This window comes from Melanostigma gelatinosum (genome assembly GCF_949748355.1).
Source record: "Melanostigma gelatinosum genome assembly, chromosome: 15".
NCBI lineage: Eukaryota > Metazoa > Chordata > Actinopteri > Perciformes > Zoarcidae > Melanostigma > Melanostigma gelatinosum.
The window spans coordinates 9,834,528-9,858,234 of NC_136648.1; the positions used below are offsets into that span (position 1 = coordinate 9,834,528).

Genomic DNA, 23,707 nt, shown 5'->3' on the forward strand with positions numbered 1-23,707 from the left:
TAGAGATGACTTACCACCTAGCCATTACATATCTTGGAACATAACCCTGTGGTAGAGCAGCTTACTGAGATCTTCTCTTTTTTTTTACAAGTTAAATATTGATGTTTTATTCCACACACATTCTCCATATCGTGTCCTTTATTTTGAAATGTCTCTTACCGGAAGCACTTACAGGGCGGAGTCGCAGGTTTTCACTTCCTTGATGCACACGGCTAACAGGGCTGCACAATGAAAATACTAACTTTACTGAGCTTGTTAGCCACACATGTATCATCTGACAGCGTCAACATTGAGGTGAGTGTGTATTATATCACATGCAGCAATACAAATCCTGAAAATTAGTTAGTTTGATGTTGAATTTGACCTGAAATATCGTTCCCATGTTAGCCGTCTTTGCAGTCATGCTAACAACACTAACGTTAGCTGTTTTGGTGTTTGCTTGCACGAGCACAAATTAGATTAAAAAAATACAGACTTTTATTAGTTTTCTCCACTTGTTCCTCAGGATAACGTAGGCCAGTTCTTCAGCAGTGGTCATACAAACAACTGGGCTGTTCTGGTGGGTATTCTTTGATTTAAAACGTTATCGTTACATCTTCAGCTGGTGAGCGTACATGCTAATTGGTCTGCTGCATTCATGATGGGAGCAGCAGAAACACGTTTGTAGCTCAATAAACCGGCTGTGTTTGATACACAGGTGTGTACGTCCAGATTCTGGTTCAACTACCGTCATGTGGCCAATACCCTGTCCGTCTACAGAAGTGTTAAGAGGCTGGGCATTCCTGACAGGTAGGTTAACTGCGATACAGTGTCTCATTTATTGTGTCTTCTTTATTCAATGGTGATAATAACCTAGAAGCACAGACAGGCACTGAATCACTTAACGTTATATTCATATGGTGTTAATGATGAGGAGCAAATATAAGTGGTCTCGTGGTCATGGCCTCCATTACACTTGTATGTTTGTTGTTACACACTGAGGTGCAGAGCCGTTAGAGTACAAGCAATACTTGTCCATTAAAATAAATTTAAAAGTTCATAAAGTTCTTCTCCAATATGCTACGTTTAAACATGTTTTGGCTACTCTGCATTAAAGTGTCTGCAAAATGAATATAGTGTAATATATCTAATGTGTAGCGACATAACATTAAACTGAACGTGTGTTTGACAACTTGATTACAGCATCAGTCCTTTCTCTTAGTTTCTCATGTATCATTTTGAATGGTCGCTGTCATTTTTCTCTTTTTCAGCCATATAGTTCTCATGCTGGCTGATGACATGGCTTGTAACCACCGAAACCCCAAACCTGCCACAGTGTTCAGCCACAAGAACATGGAGCTGAATGTGTACGGCGACGACGTGGAGGTGGACTACCGAGGATATGAGGTCGGTTCACGGTTCACTCGGTTATACACACTGTAAAGTGTATTTCATAGAAAGCAAGTTCTTCTCTTTATAGTGTGTTTAAAATCATTATACTTTCCAACAGCCTCTGGATTTGCAAACTCTAATTTCTGCATGTCAACTTATAGATTGGATGCAAAAAAATTCTTACTCCATTGGAGTTTGAACCAGCATATCGCCTTTTAAACTTGGACTACTGATGATTAAATCTGTGCCTATTTAATGGAAAATGCATTGTTAAAAGGGACATGGATGCTGTAGTTAAAATCTGAAAAGTGTAATATATTGCCAACTGCTAGGTGGCTGTATCCCATTTAGTATTTCACCTGCTTTGTCAAAACTGTACTATATAACATCTCTGGTAGGCAGGTGCAGTAGGGAATTGGAGGGTGCCATGGTCAACATTATTTGTCCAGTGTTGGCTCTGTGTGTACATCAGGACATTACTTGATATCATCTGTATTCTCAAATAGAGGAGCACCCAAGTGTTTTGTCTGTTACGACGAGGCAGAGGCCCGGTGGCGTATCCACTCCTTATCACAGGTTGTGTTTTATTATTTACTCTTAAATATGAATACACACTGGACTGCCAATCGATATTTTCTGTCAGTGATTAATTGATTCTCGTAGTTTAATTAAATGGTAAGTAGAGCAGTTAATGTACACACTGACCCTACTGATGCAGAGGACACGTTTGTGATTTCATTGATAATGAATTCTACGAGTGAAATTATGTTGTTTTTTTACAGTCTCGACCTGCTCGCTGCTTTTTTTTCAACCTTTTGTCTATTTGCATTAGATTAGAAGATGCACAGTACATAATATATATCACTTCTAATCCATGCTAGGTAATGGAAGTTGTTGCCTTGTACTGTTTCAGGTGACGGTGGAGAACTTCCTGCGTGTTTTGACCGGCAGGCTGCCGCCCAGCACTCCGCGCTCCAAACGCCTCCTCTCTGATGACCGCAGCAACATCCTTATATACCTGACAGGTAAATTCAGGTCAAATTCACCCGCAAATATATTTAATTCAAGTTCATTAACTTTTATGATGATGGCAGAGGCGGTATTCGTTTCAGCTATTCCACCTTCTCTATTAAACACTGAAGGAAACCTACAGAACTCTGTATCTCTATCACTGCATTGCATTGTGGGGTACTAAGCGAAGTCGATTCTTTAGTTGCTAGAGCTGCATTCGAAATAAAGTACCGTAACATGACTTCAAGGTAAGTTTACTCATACAGCTCATTTCAGCAACAAGGCAATTCAAAACACTTTACATTATACATCATAAGTATTGAAACGAAGTGCAGAAGAAACACGTTGTAAAAGGAAATTTAAATACATAAAAGAGCCAAGAGAATAGAGATATAGAAACTAGTTTAATTAGAAGTAGACTGGTATACAATACAAGGAGGAAAGTTAAAGCGCAGTGTAAGAAATTAATTGTTTTTAGATTTATAAAAAAGCAGTGGCAACAGTTTTGTTCTCTCTCGCTCTCTCTCTATATATATATATATATATATATATATATATATATATATATATATATCTATCTCTATCTCTATCTCTATCTCTATCTCTATCTCTATATATCTCTATCTCTATCGATCGATCGATCCACTAACTAATACAACTTTAATAATACAGTTTGGCCAGACAATGAAAGGATAAAGAAATTGACAGTTTTGATAACGTTCTCGTGGAAACTTTTGCTTCAACACAATCGAAGTGCTAACAGTGACGACAATGGGGAAGCTGTAAATTGATTAAACTGACAGTAATATGCCACATATTGATAATATGTACTTCACATCACAAGTCATATGTGTTTTTAAACTCTTGTGAAGTATTTTAAAGATAAAAAGTTGAAAGAGTCAGTTTTTATCACCATTTCTTTATCTTATTTATCTGTGGCTGAATGGTGCCAAACTCCTCTCTGCCTTACAGTTGCAGTGCTTATTACTGCCAGTCCACTGTCCTTCTCATGTTCATGTGTGGTTTTCTATTCTACTGTATATCAAAGATACATTACTAAATAATTCTATGTTTGTTTAACAGGCCATGGCGGAAATGGCTTTCTGAAGTTCCAGGACTCTGAGGAGATAAGTAATGTGGAGCTGGCCGATGCTTTTCAGCAGATGTGGCAGAAAAGAAGGTAAATAAACTGGAGACTGTCCATGTGAAAAACCATCAGATACTTCCTTCTCTCCCCTGACGGCCCATTAAATGTGCAGCAAGTCAACAAGTGAATTGCATGAAACACGGCAACCTGTAAATATGAAGTCGTCTCTGTTGTTCTGCACTTCTAATGTCTCTTCGCTCATACACTTCCCAGTGAACAGGTGCATGGTGTTCATTCTGTGTTCTCATTTACAACACTTGGTTGCAGCAGAGTTTTTAAAGAGTGATGTAACACAAGCTCAAAATATTGCTTTTGATTACCTCCAGCGGTTGAATTTAACCGTTTGATTATAACGCAGGACTCGAAGACTAACTTTTAAAAGGTTGAACCAGCAAGGGGGATTCCTGTTGTTCCCATATCAACATACCCTCGTATGAAAGAGACCGTCTCTGTTTATAAATAGAATCGGTTGCTTGTTAAGTTGCCGCGGTGTTTTAATTTGTGCGTCGCGGGTCACTAAATGAGCAAACGCAGCTTTGTGCTGCCAGCTTCCCTATTGTCCTCCCAACCTATCAATGAAGAGTGTCTGGGTTACACTCGGGGCCCCCAGGCTGCTTGATAAAAGCTTATTGACACCAGCTTTTGATGCTGATGTGATAATTGCAGGCAAGAGCTACCAAATTACAGTCACCATAGAGACTTGGCCACCTTCCTGCCGTCATCCCCAAACCACCTCGGCTCAGTCAGCCGGATAGAAATGTCTTCTCATGTGTGCTTAAACAAGGGGAAGACGTTTAAGGACGTTTTCTATTGTGATGAAGGGAGGAGGGAGGGAGGGAGAGTCCGTGTGCGTTGGTGTGTTAGAGGAGCTAAATGAAGATCTTGGTTTTTCTTGGTCACCATGGCAACTGCAGTATGAAAGATGGCTAGAAGGTTTGTGTTACAACAGGTTTTATTGGAGCCAATAGACGAGTGACATGCCTGCTGTGTATTCTCTCATCAGTACTGCTTGAGAATGTACATGATCCTGTGTGTGTGTGTGTGTGTGTATATCTATCTCTGTGTGTGTGTGTCACCAGGTACAACGAGCTGCTCTTCATCATTGACACCTGCCAGGGCGCCTCCATGTACGAGAGGTTCTACTCTCCAAACCTCATGGCCTTGGCCAGCAGTCAAGTTGGGGAGGATTCGCTGTCGGTGAGTTAGCTGCTGCCCTCGCATACATCGAGGACATTTTTTTAAATTAAAAATCATCAATCAGTTTGTCAGGATTTCTAATAAGCAGCGTGGTTTGATAGAGCACATTGCAGCTGGAGACTCATTCTCCTTCTGACTCTCCTTCTCCAGACAAGAGTCACATTTCTGTAAATTTGAATATAAGAAGTCTTTTCTTGACCTGCAACTTACACTTATGCGACTAACGAACAGAAGCAGTGCCCGACGTACTGTACACTTGTATATAGTACGAGGACACTACACTGCAATACAAATCCTTTATTTCCATTTCTTCGTCGTGGATCGTTTCTGGTGCCAGCTTTGTACCTGGGACATTCATCTTCATCAGTATGTGGCCATTAAGTGCACATACAGTACAGGGTCCTTGTTTTAAACATGACCTCGTCTTAAACATTAAAAAGTCACTCGGCTAAGTATTTTCAACCAACTCATAAACAAGTAATACAAAATATAAAAAACATTTAAATAAGGACAATAATATGTCAGTAAGTCTTTATTCACAAGCTACCCAGCAGTGTATAACTTAATAAATATATCCGAGAAATAGATAAACAAATTAGAACCATTTACTGCAATACAAACGTTGTTTAGAGTTTCTATTTGAGAGAAAACAATAGAATTATGCTCAGAGTTTAGCAGTGTGGAGTCTTTGTTGACACATGAGCTTCAAGTTTGTGGAAATGTGTGAATTGTTCTAAATGTCTGTGTACAATGGAGAAAAACTGTAATACGGCATTTTTCTTTCTGGGAATTTCACCACAGCCATCGAGTTTGTATTACTGCAAATATTTAAATATTGTCAAGTGTCAAAATCCCTTAAAAGAAAACTGTGTTTACAGAATGACACCCGTGTGACTTGTCATTACACACTTTGCCTCACTGATTTGGGGTTAGGCAAAAGTGGCATAGCTGGAAAACAAGTTGTCAAAATATTGTTTCTTTTGATGTCGTTAGTATTACCCAGAAATTACTCTTGGTGCCATTTATTTCATCTGTGAACATGAAATAAGCACTGTTCTTTAACCCATGTCTACAAAACCACTGTGTAGTGTGAGTTGATGTCAGTCACTCATTATTATTATTATTATTATTATTATTATTATTATTATTAGAACTAAAACCTCACAAATAATAGTGCATTGAAACAACACATATTTGTGTAGTAAAGCATTCTGAGGGTAAGGAATCTTTGTGGGGGATGTCACATGTGTGTCAGTGTCTTAAAGACAGGTCAGGAAAATGGCACCAAAGCACCTGTGTGGATGAAGTGAAGATTAACTTTTTGTTTTTCTTGTATTTTCTTCTCCTTTTTTCCTTTTCTAGCACCAGCCAGATTTGGCCATCGGAGTCCATTTGATGGACCGTTACACCTTCTACCTGCTGGAGTTCCTGGAAGACATCCACCCTTCAAGCAAAGCCAACATGAATGACCTGGTGAGGACGTGTGTGTGTGTGTGTGTGTGCGCGTGCGTGCGTGCGTGCCTTAACCAAAGCCAGAGAGTACATCTGTGACGTATAGCAGCAAAGCAGTTTTTCATTATCAATGATATGTTTTCTATCAATAGATTGTTTAGATTATTTGACTGTTTGTTTCCAAAAGATTTGAAGACTTTTGGCTCCGAGAAACTTTTTTGTAATATTTTAGAGACTAAAGTATTTAAGGTATATCAATGCTATAAACATTTTTACAGTTTTGCTTGATAACGAGTAATAATTGTTTTGACTTATTGATTCAGAACTAGTGAACAATGCACACTTATTGATGCTCCATATGTTTTATGAACAGAAAGTGTTTATGCTACATCTACACACTGAAGCCGTCGATGTCTGTTTTACAGAAACGTATTGTTTTTTACGAGTTTGTGTTTTCTTTATGTCACTTCATATTTACGTAAAGCTACAGTGTTTACCTTTATTCACTTTCAAGGAGTGAGAATATAGAAAAGGGGCCAAACTAACAAAAAATAACCTGAATAAACAATAGTTAACAATATCAGTTATTTATGTTGCCAAACATTCACTGGATTCAGCTTCTCCAATGTGAGGATTTAATTCTTTAGATTTTATACCGCTGCATGCACTTACTTAACACTTACTTGATTATAATAGGATTTTGGTCGGACAGCACAATCAATTTCAAGACAATTTGGGTTCTGGGAAATTGTCTTTTTCTTGATATGGATTAATTGGTTAACCCCCAAAATAATTGCAAGATTAATCATTGTTAAATAATAATTAGTTGGTTTAGCAGATAGTCATGCAGGATCCATATTTTGTGACCGTGGAGAACAGGGAGATGTTTGTCTGGTGCTAAAGGAGATTAAAGTCAAGGACTCTGCACTTGAAGCAGAATGTCTGATACGCTGTTATAGTTGTTGGCCTTTTGACACATGATGGTGAGTACATGCTGCTCCGGGCCATGGCTCAAGCTCAGCAGCACCTCCCTTTTCATCTTTTAAACTCCTGCAGAGATCTACTCGCTACAGGGACCACCCCCCCACCACCCCAATGCAATCAAAACACCTCAAATCCTCACTCCTGCACTCAGTCTGAGCTCGATCGATGCGCTCCGACTAATGCTTATTATTCTTTCCAATTCTGTTCCTGGAGATGCACTCTTTGTTCTTGAGCTGTTATGTGGAATTCAGGATCCATACTATGGATTCACCAGATGAGCTCACCTAGTTTTTTTTTTTTTTTTCTTTCTTTCTCCTTTTTAATCCAGTCTGCAAAAGCCCTTTGATGATACAGAAAATTGTCTCCACCTTTCCAACAAAATGAATTATCAATCGTGTGTTTTTCAAGTCCTGTTGGGCCGATAGAGACGACGTTCACCTCGGTTTAATGGTTTTCTCTTTCTTTTCAAATGGACAACACACTGATGAATCACACAATTAAGAGGATTAACCCCACGCGTGGTAACACACCAGCCACTGAAAGATGTTTAGTTGACAAAGGCGTGCACAAATGTCATGCTCTTTGCCTCTAATCTTCTCCACACACTTTTGTATATTTCAACACCTCCCACTGCAGTTCTGCGTACTATCTGTGGTGTGAAAATTAAGGCACACAAATGTCTGTAATGGGAATAGAGTTTGTGTGCTGTGTATTTCACTGAGTTACATATATCACTAACGCACTGCTTGTATTTTGTCTGCTTCCCCAGTTCAAAGTATGTCCCAAGAGTCAGTGTGTGTCCACACCGGGCCACCGTACTGACCTTTTCCTGAGGGACCCAGGAAGTGCCCTCATAACAGATTTCTTTGGTAGTGTGCGCAAAGTCGAGATCACCATGGAAACCATCAACTTGACCGACCTCATCGAGCAGGTGGAGCAGACGTAAGCCGAGTTTATTTGTTTTTGTTTCCACGAGTGTAATGAAAAAAAATTGCATCTGTTCGTCTTGGATTATCTGAATGGATTGCTAAAGTAAAGTTCAAATAGTAGGTGGGATGCTAAACTGTGCATAGTTTTCTGTACGAGACATGTTATAGAAAAATACACTTTGAAAAGCATATGCGTCCTTTCCAGGACCTTAACATCTGATTTACGATAGGTCTACCTTTTCATTGAAGGCCGTCTGGAACAATCTGCAACTGACAAATCAGTCTCAATTGATTCCTCTAAAGCACAATACACAATACTCTTTGTCTTTAGAAACACAATGCTATTATAATGCACTACAGATATCGTTACAGTAATCCTGGGGAAAGTTAAATTACCTTTAGCTCCAAAGTGAAGTGATGTTGGAGGTAAAAGTCTGTGTTTTAATTGAAGGGCTGCGGGTGAAATTCGTTTACGATTGGTTTCCAATTTACTAGACTTCGATTTGTATTTGGAACGGCTCTCATTAGTGAAATTGATTTCTCTCCTAATGATGTGTCGAGTGGTTGATCTCTGGGAGACCCAGACTACCCTAAAGGTGGGTTAGTTTTTTAGGCCGACCTATGACGTGATTGAGGTAATAACCCAGCTGATTTAGATGGCATTTATAATCATTACCAGCCTTCCACAGCAAAGTGCAGATCATAATTAGACACTTTTTTTGGCTTCAGGCTGTAATTTAGGAACTCTTCATGATGGATCATCTGTGGCGCCACCCTGTGTTCACCAGACAGAATGCATCCAAATTCAATAAGTTCTCTCTTTGCATCGGTGTGATGCACGCTGTGATAAATACATTTGGCCACTAGATGTCGGTAGAGAGCTGTCAAACTCTGACCGTTATTCACAGTCGCTTTGGTACACTTCTCTGATCCGCAATGAAACTCAAAAAATTTGTATTCAACCTCCACATCATCTCATCGTGTGCACATCATCGCAGTATGTTTTGACCCATTCATGTAAATGTTTATCTGATTGTTATGTTATCGATTGCGTCATGTCATGTTGATCCAAATGCATTATACTGATTCTCTTTTTAATAGTCTTACCCCCCCAAAACATTAGTTCATAGCATCAACAAATTACATTACAAACAGTAAAGACATTTGTGAATCCCGTCCAATCAATCACTCACAGTAATGTATAATTTGGGGCTGTTTAAATTGGCCATACATATTTTATCATCGTCCTCAAAACCGTAGGACATGACTCAGCTTTTAGGCTTATTTGTAAACGACGACACGAGGCCTCGTCCCTCTGACACCGACGTGTTCATTCACACGCAAATTACTGTAACTTTTGAGAGAGAAACTTAACAATTATTCAGCAAGTGGCAAGCTTTTGCAGTTAATCCCCTTACGTGTTGCCGTTTGTACGACTTGTTTTGCAAATGTTGAGGATGATTCAAGAAATGTACCAAAGACTCTGTAAAGTAACTGCAAACATCATCTGCTCAGCCTCCTCTGCGCCTGGTGACATATTGTTTGCTTTCGCATACGAGTTGCCAGACACACTAATCCCTTAAATAAAGGCAATCAGCTGATGTTTTAGGAAACGCACTGCTAATGCACCACGTTGCAAACAGTCCTCCATACATTGACTCATTAGGTTGCGAGTAAGGAAAAGATTGCAGAGCAATACAAATTGATATGATGGAAATTAAAACTTTATTCTTGATTATGCTCCCCCCCCCCCGACTTCTATTCATTTCATGAAGATGGGATTTAATTGAACCACTGGGAGGTGTTATAGTGAAGGAATCTAATGTGGTTGACTGCTAATGAGTAATTGGAGGCAATTGCCGTCCTGATTTTAGTCATCAACTGTTGTGGCCTTAGGCTAGTTAGTCATTTCACACAACTTCCCCTATTACTTTATTATTGATCAGGGCCAACACGTGAGGTTGGCTGATCCTCTCATGCAACACAGAAACGCATCACCAGCGTTATCGAGCTGTTGCCCTAATTCAGTCCTAGAGAGAGACGTTTTATCTCCAATTCTGATGTAAGAAAGCAGCAATCCATGGATTCATTTGATGTGCAATGGAGCAAAGTTCACTGATGCAGCTGAGAACTCGTCTCATCGTTCTACTTTTAGGAATGATGGAAAACACAAAGATATTCGGGAGGCTAACGACACTTTTCTTTGTCACATTAAAGTGTGTCATTATCATTAAGCGTTGGACGAGATTAATACAACACGGGGAGGCGGGCGTTGCAAACTGAGAGGGGAGTTTTAGTGTACAAGGATGTGCGGGGAAAAACTGACTTTCATCACCAGGATGCTTATCAAATAATGTAAATTAAAGGTGGACTAATGTAAGAACTGGAGTTTTCAAGGTGACGGCCTCATGATATGAGTTGATGGCATGTTTTTAACAAGCTGCCGTCTATCAAGTTAGAATAAAAAGGCTTTACTTCTTCTAGTTGTTACACGAGACTGAAACCAGCTGAGCTGATGAAAATCCAGCTTCAATAACAGAAATGCAGAAATTCAAATGTCTCTATGGACGTGATTCATGGGTAAGACCAGACATGCAATTTCACTTTGTCCCCCCCCCCCCCCCCCCCCCAGGCTTTAATTATAATGTGCATTTTTCACTTAATCCATCTCACAATCAGTTAATTGGGAAAATAATCGTTGCTGCCCTACTTGCAGTGATCATCCCGCCTCCTTTTAAAGAAATAAATGTCGGATGAATTGGGCTTTCGTCTATGAAATCAGGACTGGGCTCGGTTAAAGCCTTTGTCAACACATCTGGATCATCTCAAAAAAGCAATAAATGAGAATGCTCGTGAAAATTAAATGATAGCATTTCATAAGACCTGAAAATGGGTTGTGTTAAACTCGGTTTGTTCGCCCAGAGCGAAAATATCACAGATGTCCCTTAGTCATTCTCTTGCTCGCTCTCCTCCCGTTTTTATTCTCTCACGCATTTCTAAACGGCTGCTTTTTCCCTCAGAACCAGCGCTTCCATGAAGTGAATTGCTCTTGATGGAGGGGACGTTTTAATGGACCCCCTCAATCCTCTTCGTTATACACGGGGCTTAACAGTGTAATGACATTGTGTATTTGCTCGCTTCCAGCCATTCGTACTTGTTGACCACAACATGTCATCTTGTGGGTCCCAAAGCTCAAAGGATAATATCAATGATCAAATTAAAGCTGAGTTAATTGCACATTTCAGTAATAAAGTACATTTAATGGAATTTGACACCTGCAGCGCTAGACAGTCTACAAATTCCACTTGGGTCATTAGTAGATCAGACGTTACGAAGAAGTTTGTTTGACCTAAAGATGGCAGCCGGAGGCAGCAGTGACACCAGAGCTGGAGGTGTGGAGGGGCAGTCGCATCCATTAGAGTCGGCTAAGTGGATTGAAAGATTTATAAGGAAAATAAAGGAGGAAGTGGTTTGAATCGAATTAGAATTCATCTCTTATGCTCAGTGAAAAGTGGGGAAGTGGCGGTGAGTCGTCGGTACTCGGTGACACATTTCCACTGGCAGTAAGAGCTCGGTGCACATGGAGCTCGGTGCACATAGAGCTCTGCCTGTTTTTCTTCTGTCTCTGTTCCTGTCTGTCAGAGCAGCTTCTGCCCTACCGCACAGACGTAAGTGAGACGAAAGACTGGCAGAGAACTGGAGTTGAATTAAAAAAAAAAGGGATAAAGACGGGAAAATAACGAAGGAAGGGCAAGAGTCCAAAAGCCGGAGAGAAAGAATTTGAAGCAAAGTAACTGAGAAAAAAGGAGAACAGATTGCTTCACGTAGCGAGTGGTGGCTCACTCTGGGATATGGCCCACTTTGTCAGCAGCTGTCTGACCTGAACTTTCTTTGATTAGCCAAAGACAGCCTCTCAGTCGAACCGCCACTCCACTGTGACCTTTAGCTGAGACGCTTCTTCCTCACTCTGTATGTGCGACTGTGATGTTGGCGACAAAGTCTCACAGAAGGATTCAAACATTTAAAAACGGTAGTGGCGTAGTGGTGAATCCACATTGATGAATTGGGTTTATCGTGCGTTTGAATTGTTTCCTTGCTTTTATGTTTTTGTTGCTGTTGAACACTGATGATGGTAAACCTACAAGAACACATAGTTAATGCAGTTCCGCGTGCACAAGATGAAGATAAATGAAACCGTAGACAGTGGCCTCACAGACTGTTCCTCTAAGATCTGTCTGATGAAGAGTTACCAGACGGGAAGTTACCATTCCAATAGGTATGGAGCAGAAAAGCAATGCCGGGAAGCCCTTCATTCTCACTGAATCTTTAAAAACACTCACAAATATGAAGTTCCATCTCTAAAAAGGCTCAGCAAGTAAGCCCAACGCAGCCGGGCGCTGTCGTGTTGCAGCGAAATACAGCGGGAGTAAATTTGTTTGTCGTACTATTTTCAGATGCGGATTTGGTGCTCTAGTGAGTATTTACAGTAGCAACATGGTGTCTACGGGGTTGACTCAAAGTTAATTACAGTCCTTGTGTTCGTTGTCATGATGGAACATGTAACCCAGTGTGGCTCATTCGGGCTTTTTTTAAATTGCTTTTGGACAACAATGGAAGCAGGACGGCTCTGTGACTGGATAGCCAGTTCTGTGTCTTTAAAGGTCGCAGGTTTAATACATCTGTCTCACGTTAACATCTATCCATTAACGGGCTTCTGCTTACCTTTCTCAGTGTCCATGAACAAGACTCTGAAACACAAATGACTTCATTCTTTTAGGGCATGCGTTTAAATACGCCATCTTCCTCTCGTGAATCTGAAATCATTCCTCCACCTTCATGGAAGATCTTCCAATCCCTTAAGGAGACGAGGAGAGAGGAGGCTTCTGGAGGAGCTGAGAGTGAGGAAACATAGATGTACCCTTCTTTATGGAAGTCTTTTCTGCTCCTGCAATGTAAAGTAGGCAAAGGGACAGCTGAAATCATATCAAACCATGTCAGGACTCTACAAATACAACTGTTCCCTGTTGTATTCATAAGTTATAATTATGTAAGAAGATTTAATACTTCACGGTTTGTGTAGTGCCTCCGAAGCCGCTGTTCTAACTGCATTCCTTAATGACATTTCACCTTGGTATTACTTACGCATACTCCATTGAGCAACCTGAATCACTGATTTTAGTTCAATCAGTTTCTTTACAGGCATTGGGGAGTGCTGCTAAATATCAGAATAAATGTAGTGCAGCGGCTTTTGTTGGAGCTGAAGTCTGATTAATTGCCTCAAGTGATGCCACTTGAATTAGCTTCGGTTGGTGCGGAAGACTACACGTTTGAAAGGGAAAAGAATCTGTTGGTGTTAGAAAGCAGTGAGCTTACCAGACCTCTGCAGCGCGCTCCTCATCGCTGCTCGAGGCCGCTACAAGCGCAACTAGCTTGACTCTCTGACACATCTGTCGGCTGTGGAGTGGCATTGTGGGTAATCCAGGCACTAGGTTTTGACCAGGTTGGCGAATGCGTGGAAAAACAAAGATATTTCTGCTTCTGCTGCATTAACAGGAGCGCAATTCTAAATCAGTTGAGTTGTCGATCAGACCCAAGGCTGCATATCATGACCGTGTTTACGTGTCCATTATAACTGCCCAATGTTGGTCGTACAGACTGATTCAGGTAAATTGGATAGTCTGAAACGCGTTGCAATCCAAAGTGGCATATTGATAATTTTTCTGCGTTCTTTGTGTTATTACTGACCCTCCTATAGAAACTCTTTTCCACTGTTCTTTCTGGATTCAGGTCATTTATTGCCTCACTGCTCATGCCACAATAAAAGGCAAAGCAGAAGCAGAATTTTCGTTTATATTTCTCTAAAGTGGCAAAGAGCCACCAAGATGATGCACCATCAGAGGACTAATCTTAGCGACTGAGACGCAGAATGAATCACATTTGATTGATTCTTTGCTTTTCACAATTTTTTTTACTTAAAAAATAATAAATAACCAAAGTGCATCATGGGTAGTTAAGGAGGCCAGGGAGTTTGGAGCTCCAATTCTAACAGAGTGCTGCTGTGTGTTTTTTTTCTTTTTTCAGTTTTGCAAATGGAGAGCTGCAAAAAGAGACTTACTCATATGTGGACCAGCTGCCAGTGTCTGAGATAATCCATCAGGTAAGTGTCCCACACAAAACACCAGGGTCACTCGAGGACACTCAAAACCACATGAAGAGTATTTGGGATGGAACTTCCTCTTTTCATGTTTGTCATCTTTCATGCTTTTTGCGTGGGAACCCGTTTACTGCGGCTTGATGTGTTTTTCGTAATTTGAAGGGTGTCCTCGGGTTTTTCCTTAATTTGGACACGGAACAGAAATTACGTGCAACATCCTCTAACGGATGTCTTTGTGTCGTTTCCATGGTGACGGCTCTAAGTGTGAAATGCAAGTGCCTCCTGGTCTCGGTGTGGAGGGGCCGCCGTGAAATCCAGCAGAATGGATAGGCGGAATTGTGCATTCACCTCATTCCCAAATAGATTGCGGCTCGCAGCTGAGCCGACCTTCACAAATGAACACCTATTTCTCCTCTTTCCACCTTTTTAGAGCGTGCGCTCTGCATTCAGAATAGACGGTCTTGAGTCTTCTGTATCACTATTGTAAGATTTTCCATTTAGAGCCTTTTAAATATACTATTTTTTTAATGCTTCCCTTTCAACTTGTGCCCCAGAAAAGTAAAGAAGTCACATTAATCTTGCCTCAGGCAAGAGCAGACATTAGTGGTGCGTACATTTGGGGTTCAGCTGCCTCTGAGAAAGCCATACTTTAATACATTAACATGACCATCAACACAGTATTATCCAATACAAGACTGTCAGAGAAGGGCTGTTTCAACTCTGTAGATGTATTGGATTGAATGCTTTTATTCACTCTTAACGTTGTTTTAAACCCACAGTACACTACTCGCTAAGCACCGAGCGGCAGACATCCAACGTTGGTGACTAGCTGGTGAAGATAATGGAAAATTTAGCCGCAAAGAGACAGATATTTCACTCAGGAGATGCAGAACAGACCTGAAAGGAAATATTGGACTTGGATTCCCCAAGTGGACAAATTCAAAGTGTCAGAGAATAAGAATGTCAATAGTACATGTTTAACTGTGGTAATTATTGTTATTCGAGGAATTAAAACGCTCATTCTAGATGAGTATTTAATGTTTGACTGTTTTTGGCCATTATAAATTACCATGTTGGCTGCAGAGCTGCTTAGCTGTGTTTCAACACCGTATTACTTTAATACGTTTTTTTGCTGAGGAAAATGTGAGAATTGAGCGACAGTGTTTTGCTTTAAATGCTTAAACGCATCCCGAGTAATTTCAGTTGCTGAATTAAGGCCAAGTATAAATATATAAAGACAAGGTGTTTAACCTGGGCGTGCGATTTTTAGAGCCAAAGCAGTGGATCAAAGCAGCTGTTTCGTGCCGTTTCCAGGACAATGGTCTACAATATTGGTAACAAAGGTCAGATCCAGCTAAGTGTTAAAAAAATAACAAATCTGAAACAATCCTCTGCTCTTGCTGCTGGAATCAACATGGACTTTGGTGTGTATATAAATGAGTCGCAGTCAGTTGGCCCAGAGAAACGAAGCTCACCACAGGCCTGAGCCCTGTCAGACGCTTATTGAGTATTGTGATGGGGAACCGGACGGGTCTCCACACCCAGCGCCACTCTGGGAAATTGATCGCTGAGGACTTCCTCAAAAGCCTGGTAAAAGCAGGCCGGTTCCAGATCTTCTGTTCACGTGAGAGTGAACGGAGTCTGTCATTTTCAATGCACAGAAGCAATTGCGCTCGCACACAAACGCACCCACCCCAGTCTCCGCCGTCCGCTGCTTGGCTCGATATCTCGGCTCGCTCTTTTATTTTTTTCTCTTCATCTTTGTACATGTTTTTCTGTCCACCCCCCCCCCCCTCTCCTTTTTAAATTGCGCCCACATGAACAACGCACAAACGCATTCATCGACCTGACGACCCCTGTCGGAGATTTCGATTATCGGCTAGCGCTCCTGCTGGGTTGAGGATGGGAGTCTTGAAGACTGAGTCATCTCCCTCCCTATCACCATAATCCATCAGCACTGCAGCAGAATGACCAATGTCCATGCAGCCTATTGACAGCTCTCCTCTTGCTGATTGTCATATTGTGCGCTGCACTCTCTGAGAAATCTTTGTGTTCACGCCACTCTGGCGGCGTCTTTTGTTGCCGCTTATCAGATGCACTCATCTGAAGAACTAGCTGTGATTGAATCTCGTATGGTTTGATGGCTAGAATATTCTCTGGTGTTCTGATTTCAGTTGTGCCTCCAGCTAAATCTAATCTTCCTACTGTGTTTATCTTCTAAGAAACCCATTTTTCCATTTGCCACTAGACCAGGCCACGGCTTGTGAATAGAAAGGTCTTGTTGCTGACGGTGGATATATAAGCTACACGGGGTCTGTGTACAAACTTCCTCTAATAGTGTATGTGAGGAGTTGATTAATGTCCTCTCACTGTTGGCAGTTGTCTTGCTCGTGGTGACGGGGTGAGTCCCCTCTTCCTGCCACCTCGCACATCTCATCATGTTGCCAACACCTAATCACAATATGTTCAGCTCTGAAAATAACTAGAAGGAGCTCCTTGTTCTTCAACTCCCTTGTGTATTTAGCTTTTCTTTTTTTTTTCTTCCCCCTGCCTCGCTGCTGTAAGTCCTAGTCTTTTGCGTCAAATTGTTATTTCTTCCTTCGCCAGCTTGACGCCACACCATATGGCTCCAGAGAATTGAAAATGGAAACACTGAAATCCAATGCTTTTCCTCCCTACCAACCGTTGCCAAATCCCCCATCCCTCACTGAGCCGGCAACATTGTCCCTGTGGATGTTTGGATCGCAGGCCAAACCCACTCTGACGAGCGCTCCCTCTGACTTAGCTTTGAGATGCTGCTCGTGCTCAGTAATTAAAGATAATAAGCTAAAACATGCTTTATGAGAGAATGATACACGCGCTGCTGTCCTAGCACTTCAACGTCCGGGCAAGACGGCGGAGTGTCCTGGCAGAGCACAATGGCAGCTGTTCTGTCATCAACATAAATGTGCTGCAGTTCTGACCTTGGAGAGCTCGTGTTTGGCGGAGCGTTCCCGACCTCCCTCAACGACCATTAGCATCCTGCACGGCCGTGCTAATTAGCGCCGATCAATCAGATGGGTGGCCGTTAATTGATCTTACTTGTGAATTGAATACGCAACACAAAGCGCGTGTAATGGAGGCAGGCTGCTTGAGTCGAAGACGCTGTCGTGGGATGTGACATTCCCGTCTTTTCTGCTCCTCGCTCTCATTCCTGTGGCGAATATCTTTTCCTCTGCCTCCCTCATGTCTGCTTCTTTTTCCTGAATAAGCCTCATTCTCTTTTTGTTTCAGTGAAAGTCTCATTCAGAGAGCAGGCTTGTTTCCATTTGTCCGTGGTCTTGATTTCTATCCAAATTTGATATTCAAAGTAGTTATTAAATTTGGGGCTGTATCAATTAGTCATTAAAGCAATTAGTTGGGCCAACAGAAAATAAGCAATTGTGATGAAAGATTATCTGCTGAAGTCATTTGTCAAGAAAAGGCTCCAAACATTTAGCTGGTTTCAGCCAGCTTCACAAATGTGACACTTCGCAGCGTTTCTCTGTTTTATAGAATTGTAAAAAGAGTGTGTGGGTATTGGGCTGCTGTTCAGACAAAAGAAGCAGTCCAAGGACTTCACCTTGGACTTTGGAAACTTGCCACACAGAATTCTTCCACGTGTATACCAGCTCCAGACCAATAAATGGGCAGGATATTAGCTTTTTACGGATATATGGAGCGTTTTATACGTAGGTTAATAATTTCAACCAAATGTCGGCACAGAAATGAAGATGTGATTGATGTCGGGAACAAAAGGCGGTCAAAGTCAAAAATAGCAAAAGACTCTTAAGTTGATCGTTATACGTTTATATTGATCACAATGATTTAATAACCAAAGAGATTGTTCACTAAAGACATAAACAGTCGGGCTGCATTTTATATACTAAAGAAATTATCACATCGTTTGATCGTGAAAATGAGTTGATAACATTTAACTTGTTGAAAAATGTGTCGTTATTACGCTCTGTCCTCTGACTTAATGTTGCTTCTCTTCTAATGTCTTCCCTCTTGACATATGCTCCCCTCTCTGCCGGCGGTGCTGACGTGGCTTCCTGTCACAGTCGATCCATCTCCCTTTGCTCTTCCTTACTCAAGAGGCTTGCTCTTACACACACACACACACACACACACGTCTGCCTACTTTTGTCATGGAGGTTAACTGCCCCCAATGGCCACGCGCTCCCAGTCCTCTCTTCTGAATATCCCCTGCCGGGTTCTGCCTCGTCCTCCAGATGTTTAACCCTCGGCTCCCCTCTTCGTCTTCCTGCCGGGCCGCTTTGTCACCAAGGATGTAGCCGAATGTATCTCAACCCTTATTTTGTTATGCAACACAGATCTGATACATGTAGTAGTGAGAGCAAAAATAACCCCACATTGAATACATGCTTTGTGCCGCATCTGTGCTGTTTGGAATCAGTGGCTGTGCGATGGCAGCTGGAACTGTCAGATCAGTATTCATCCGTTCGTGTGTCTCAGTGGGACGGAGCGCTGCTGTCATAGCTCTGTGTCCGTCTGACCGTAAAACATCGAGGACGACAACTTAAGCATGCTGTCAAGTTTAATTGGGATTTGGGGAGTTTCAGCTAAACTAGAACAGACGGCTCAAAATCGACCCGTTCTAAACTGTAGTGCTGGGTATGAGTATTAGATGCCTATTTAAGGCATCGACCAAAGTAGCCCAGTGGTATTGAAACTTCAAATTCCAGTTAAACGAGACCTGCATTCGATCCGTTTTGTAGCCAGAGCTAGAAATAAATGAGCCCCGCTGCCAATCACCACAAGCGCTCTTTGACTTGATACGACGTGCGATTGGCGCACGACCGCAGCAGCTACAGCCCGTCTGTGGCGTGGTGTTTTTGAAGGACTTGGCAGTCCAATGTGCCGAGATGCCAACAAGATGTTCAAAAATATGGCTTATCAAATGTTCTCTAATGTTTCGTTATCACAGGTGTTGGTACTGGTATCGTAATTATTCAAACGATACCCATCCCTATGTTAGGATTTGGTTTGTGGTGTCGATGGAAATAAAGCCTTTAAGCCAACCTGACACCATGGCTGCAAAACGTGCTTTTTGAGTTCTCTTAAAACTAATATCAGGGATTGTTATACGAACATTGTATACAGTGGGGTTTTTAGAGCTTTTCGAGGAAACCGGCTGCCTGCTACAACCAAAAACTATGCGACAGCGGTCGGAAAGAACTGGCTGTAAATGAGTGCGCCGGACAGCTAAACTATGAGCTCTATAAAGCTACCGGTACTTAAAACCAGGACGAGCTGCAGATTCAGGTGTTATTTCACTGTAGGTTCATTAATACGAGCGACCTCTTTTACATTGTCACATTGTCATTTACTTCATCAGGTCAAAAATATTGATGATAGCAGCTTCAAGTGAACATTAACTAAATAAGCTACATTCCAATTTAAAGGAAAAACAAACAGGCCTCCACCAATTCACATCACATTTTGTCAGTCGAATCCCTGTCCTTTTTTAAATCTTTTATTTTTTTGCTCCATCATTGTACACATTGCAATGCATGCTACCAACATGGCTATACACTTCTGCAAACAGAGTCCTCTCTCTAATTGACCTAAATTAACTACAAAACTAGCTTTGCTGGAAACGGAGGGCAGCGCGACGCAGAGCTGTGCGGGTCGTTCTCGCTCGTTCAAAGCAAGAAAGAAGTTTCCTCAGTACTTTTGAACCAGACGGTAAAACTCCTCTTCTCTCATCCTATGTGGATAAATCTTTGGCTTACAGCGCCGTCGGCAGCAGGGGAGATAAACCCGGAGTGGGCTTGAATTTTATTACTGAACTATGACCAGGAATTACCTTTTTTTTATTTTTTATTTCTCCGACTGTGTGGAAATCCACTGTTTTCACAATACAGATGATGGACAAAGGCATTAAAGGGCCGGTAGACTGTTGCAGGACGGCTGCTCTTCAGAAGCCATAAATAATGTATTTCTCATAATTGTAGATGTAGCGTATTGAAGAAACAACATAAGATACCTACGGAGTTGATGCATCGGCCTGAAGTTTTGACTGGGAATACCGTGATTCTGGTATTCTCTATTTATTTTTTAAGACCACATAACCTGCAGCTTGGTTTCTGTTGGACACTATCTACTGTAGATATGTGTGTAGGAGAAGTGCCCGTGGCAGTCTGGAGGATCGGCCCGTTTCACAATGTGATTGATGTGCCGCAGCTCCCCTCTAAGCCTGAATTTAACTCCTTCAGGCTTCTTTTTTACGCCGATATCATGGTTATTGTGGTTATTGCATAGTTTGCCAATACACATTTAATACAAGCAAAGCATATTGGGTAATATCTGCGTTGTGAATGAATTGTGAGCTTCTGTGAAGTCAGAAGCTCTTTGCCTTGGACCTCCAGCTCTGACCCAACACTGACGGCTCAAATGCCTATAGCTGTCTCTGCTTTAGCATTCAGGCAGTGCAGCTCTATTGATTTGTCTTGATTGAGCTGTTAAATAAATTTGGGGTCAGAAGTCATCTAATTCGACTGCTATTTTCAGTCTTTCTAAGTTAGAAAAGCCTCCAACGCTACATATATACAGTTCTCTCTTACATCCATGTTTTGAAACCGCGAGTCCGGCATTTTAGCCGTCGCCATCTTTGTTCTTGGTTGTTACATGTTGTTTTTTTGGCAACTTTAAGTGAAGGTACAGCCATATGCAGAATAATTAATTTTAGCTGTGACCTAAATACAAATAACTTTCAAGAACCTAAAAGTTCTAAGACAAAAACACAATTAACTCCCTGACCGGACAAAGCCCTGGCTGCAGCTTGTCATTCACAAGGTAGCCAAGCCAAACTAAGTGCAATAATGACCCTGGACCAGCGTCTAATCTTCGCGTGTGTGTGTGTGAAGTATGGCTGTACTTCAGAGAGTAACTGCACACTCGGTACTGTTGCCAAACTACAGGGACACGGGATGAGGATTTGTGTGGCAGCGTGACTGTCCTGTATGTTGTGTGTACAGTATGTGTCTCAGGCAGAGTTGGGGTGCATGTTGTGTCTCTTGGGGTTTTGGAGATGCATTTTCTGACTGGTGGCTTCTTGACTGGATGATGGCGGCATGTGTCGCAAGGCATAGCAGAAATCTCTTGAGTGCGTCCTCGCGGCCTAGCTGTAGCTTTATTGCCGCCAGAGGAGTTAGGACGATTTTTTTTTTAAGAGGTTAAATCTCATCTCTGTCTGCAGAATATTGTCGCTGCATTAGCATATAAATGTGCTCCTTGTGAGATGCATGTTTAATATGGGGGAGATCTAAAAGTATAATCGTACACAAAGTGATGATGTGGCAGTGAATGGGACAAACACAAAACAGGGGAGGTGTACTGATGAGCTTTGTGTGAGCTTTACCCCCCCCCCCCACGCTCTTCGTGTGAACCTTTTGTGTCTGTGTGTGTGAGACAGCAGATAGTGTACATAAAGTGTTTTAAGAGATAAAGCGAGTGCATTTTTGATTCGGCGCCTGCCTGTGTGACTGACGGAGCAATCAGCAGTGGCCTCAACTGAAGAAATATACGACTGCTAACCTGCAATCTCTTCCCCCGCCCCCGCTTTCCCTCACTGTTCTCCCGCATCATCCCCGCCTCACCCCCCTTCTCCCCTCAGAAACCAAAGCAGAGAGACTGGCATCCTCCTGATGGCTTCATCCTGGGCCTGTGGACTCTAATCCTCCTGGTGTTTTTCAAGACGTACGGCATGAAGCACCTCAAACACGTCTTCTGAGGCCGCAGCGTTTACGCCGCTGGATATCTGAGGAGGGCTGCAGATCTGGAGCGTTTACTGCAGGCATATTAGAGGTCTGCTTTCTGACGGGCTTATTCTCCTGAAAATGGAAAGGAGATGTATGGCACCACAACCACTTGGCCAGGAACTGTGATGCAACTGGTGCCTTTTTCGGTTTTGGATGTCTGCTCTATGCTGATGAAATTTTACATTATTGTTACCACTAGCAGTTCTGCTTTGAACTGTGTTGTGTAGTCTTTTTGTCAAGGACTTCAAATACTTATTTATATTTGTGTCAAAAGTTCTGTGTGTTTCAAGCCATTCCATAATTGAATTTGATTTGGTAAAAAAAATGGACCGAATTTAGTCTGCAGATAAGAATTACATTTATTTTTGAGAGCGTGCTACTCTGCATAAATCAGCAGCAGAAGCCCCTTTTGTTTAAGTGCTACTCAGAACGTGTGCTCGGTCAGAAAGAGGAAAGTGTGGCAGGCTTATTGGCTGTGAGTGGGCTGTGAAGAGATTACAATTTAATGTCTCCCTTGTCCATATACATTACACCCCTTGACTGTCATATCACGCTTGTGAAGGATAACAATCGCACATAATCCCATCTCGCATGATGGACCCATCCACTTTCCCATTCCCCAAATTGCCCTCCCTGTGGAAACATCCATTAGCTCCCCAGCCGTGCACTCCGCTGATTGTATTCTGGGTGATGGACAGCTATTTCCCCGGCCATTCCACGTCTCGCGCTACAGCAGCGATAAGTGAGTGATAACCTAGTAAGCCGCCAGCCGTCCCAAATGAATCTTCTCTGTACTGGGACGTGTTTGCCTCCCCCCCCCCCCCCCCCCCCCCCCCTCTACCTTTCCCTGCATGTGTAAACACTCTGCTTTAGACTCATTGTTTGAGGGGGAGTGGCTGATTCTCAGAGCACATGGATTGAACCTGAGGTAGTTTGTCATTGCTTCTTGGCGTGAGGACCCGCCCATCGGGTGCCCGCTGCCACCATCCCTCGCGGCTAAAGTGGAAAATAGATGGAGTTGGAAATGAAACCATATGTATCGGAATGCAGCTGCTGCGTCAGCCACCCAAACTACCCTTTCTGTCACATTATTTATGCAATGCTTATTTCTTCTTCCTATTTCCTCCTGGTTTCCTTTCCGAGAGAACAAGATCATTTTACTTCTTCAATCGAAGGATTTTGATACCCCGATTAAAGTTGAAACACTGAATCAAAGATGGATTTGTCGTTTCTTTCTTTCTTAATTATTCTAATACTGTGTAAAAACACCAGATCTGCTTTTACTGATGCCAGAGCTTGCAGAGCTCAGTCTAAGCTTATTTTATACCACAAACGCATCCTTGAAATCGGGACCGCTTGAGCTGACTTACACACCTGCGCTTTTGTTTTCTTGCTGGAAACATTTCAAACAATCCAGAGAGGCTTTTAAAAATGTATTTTTTCTTTCAAAAGACAGAGCAGCCATGGGATCCAAACCTCAACGTACAATCCGTGAATAGCAGGCTGACAGCAGATGCAATACAAATTAAAGCCAACCTATCAGATGGATTAGTTTGTTTTCAAACCCACTTCAAAATTGACTCCATCTCCTCAGCGCCTCTCGTTCTTACGCAGACGGAATTTAATACACTCTCCCGTCTCCTCTGTCAATATAGTT

At 42.0% G+C, this 23,707-nt stretch overlaps 1 protein-coding gene across 1 annotated transcript; it reads left to right on the top strand.

Annotated features, from left to right (window-relative positions):
- Window positions 1-183: 183 nt before the first annotated feature.
- pigk (phosphatidylinositol glycan anchor biosynthesis, class K) lies at window positions 184-23,254 on the top strand. The gene is made up of 11 exons (XM_079285438.1): window positions 184-294; window positions 506-559; window positions 698-789; window positions 1,251-1,386; window positions 2,285-2,396; window positions 3,466-3,562; window positions 4,609-4,726; window positions 6,089-6,199; window positions 7,932-8,104; window positions 14,173-14,248; window positions 21,906-23,254. The coding sequence occupies exons 1-11, from the start codon at window positions 229-231 to the stop codon at window positions 22,020-22,022; spliced, it is 1,152 nt and encodes a 383-aa protein (XP_079141564.1). The 5' UTR covers window positions 184-228; the 3' UTR covers window positions 22,023-23,254.
- Window positions 23,255-23,707: the final 453 nt, after the last annotated feature.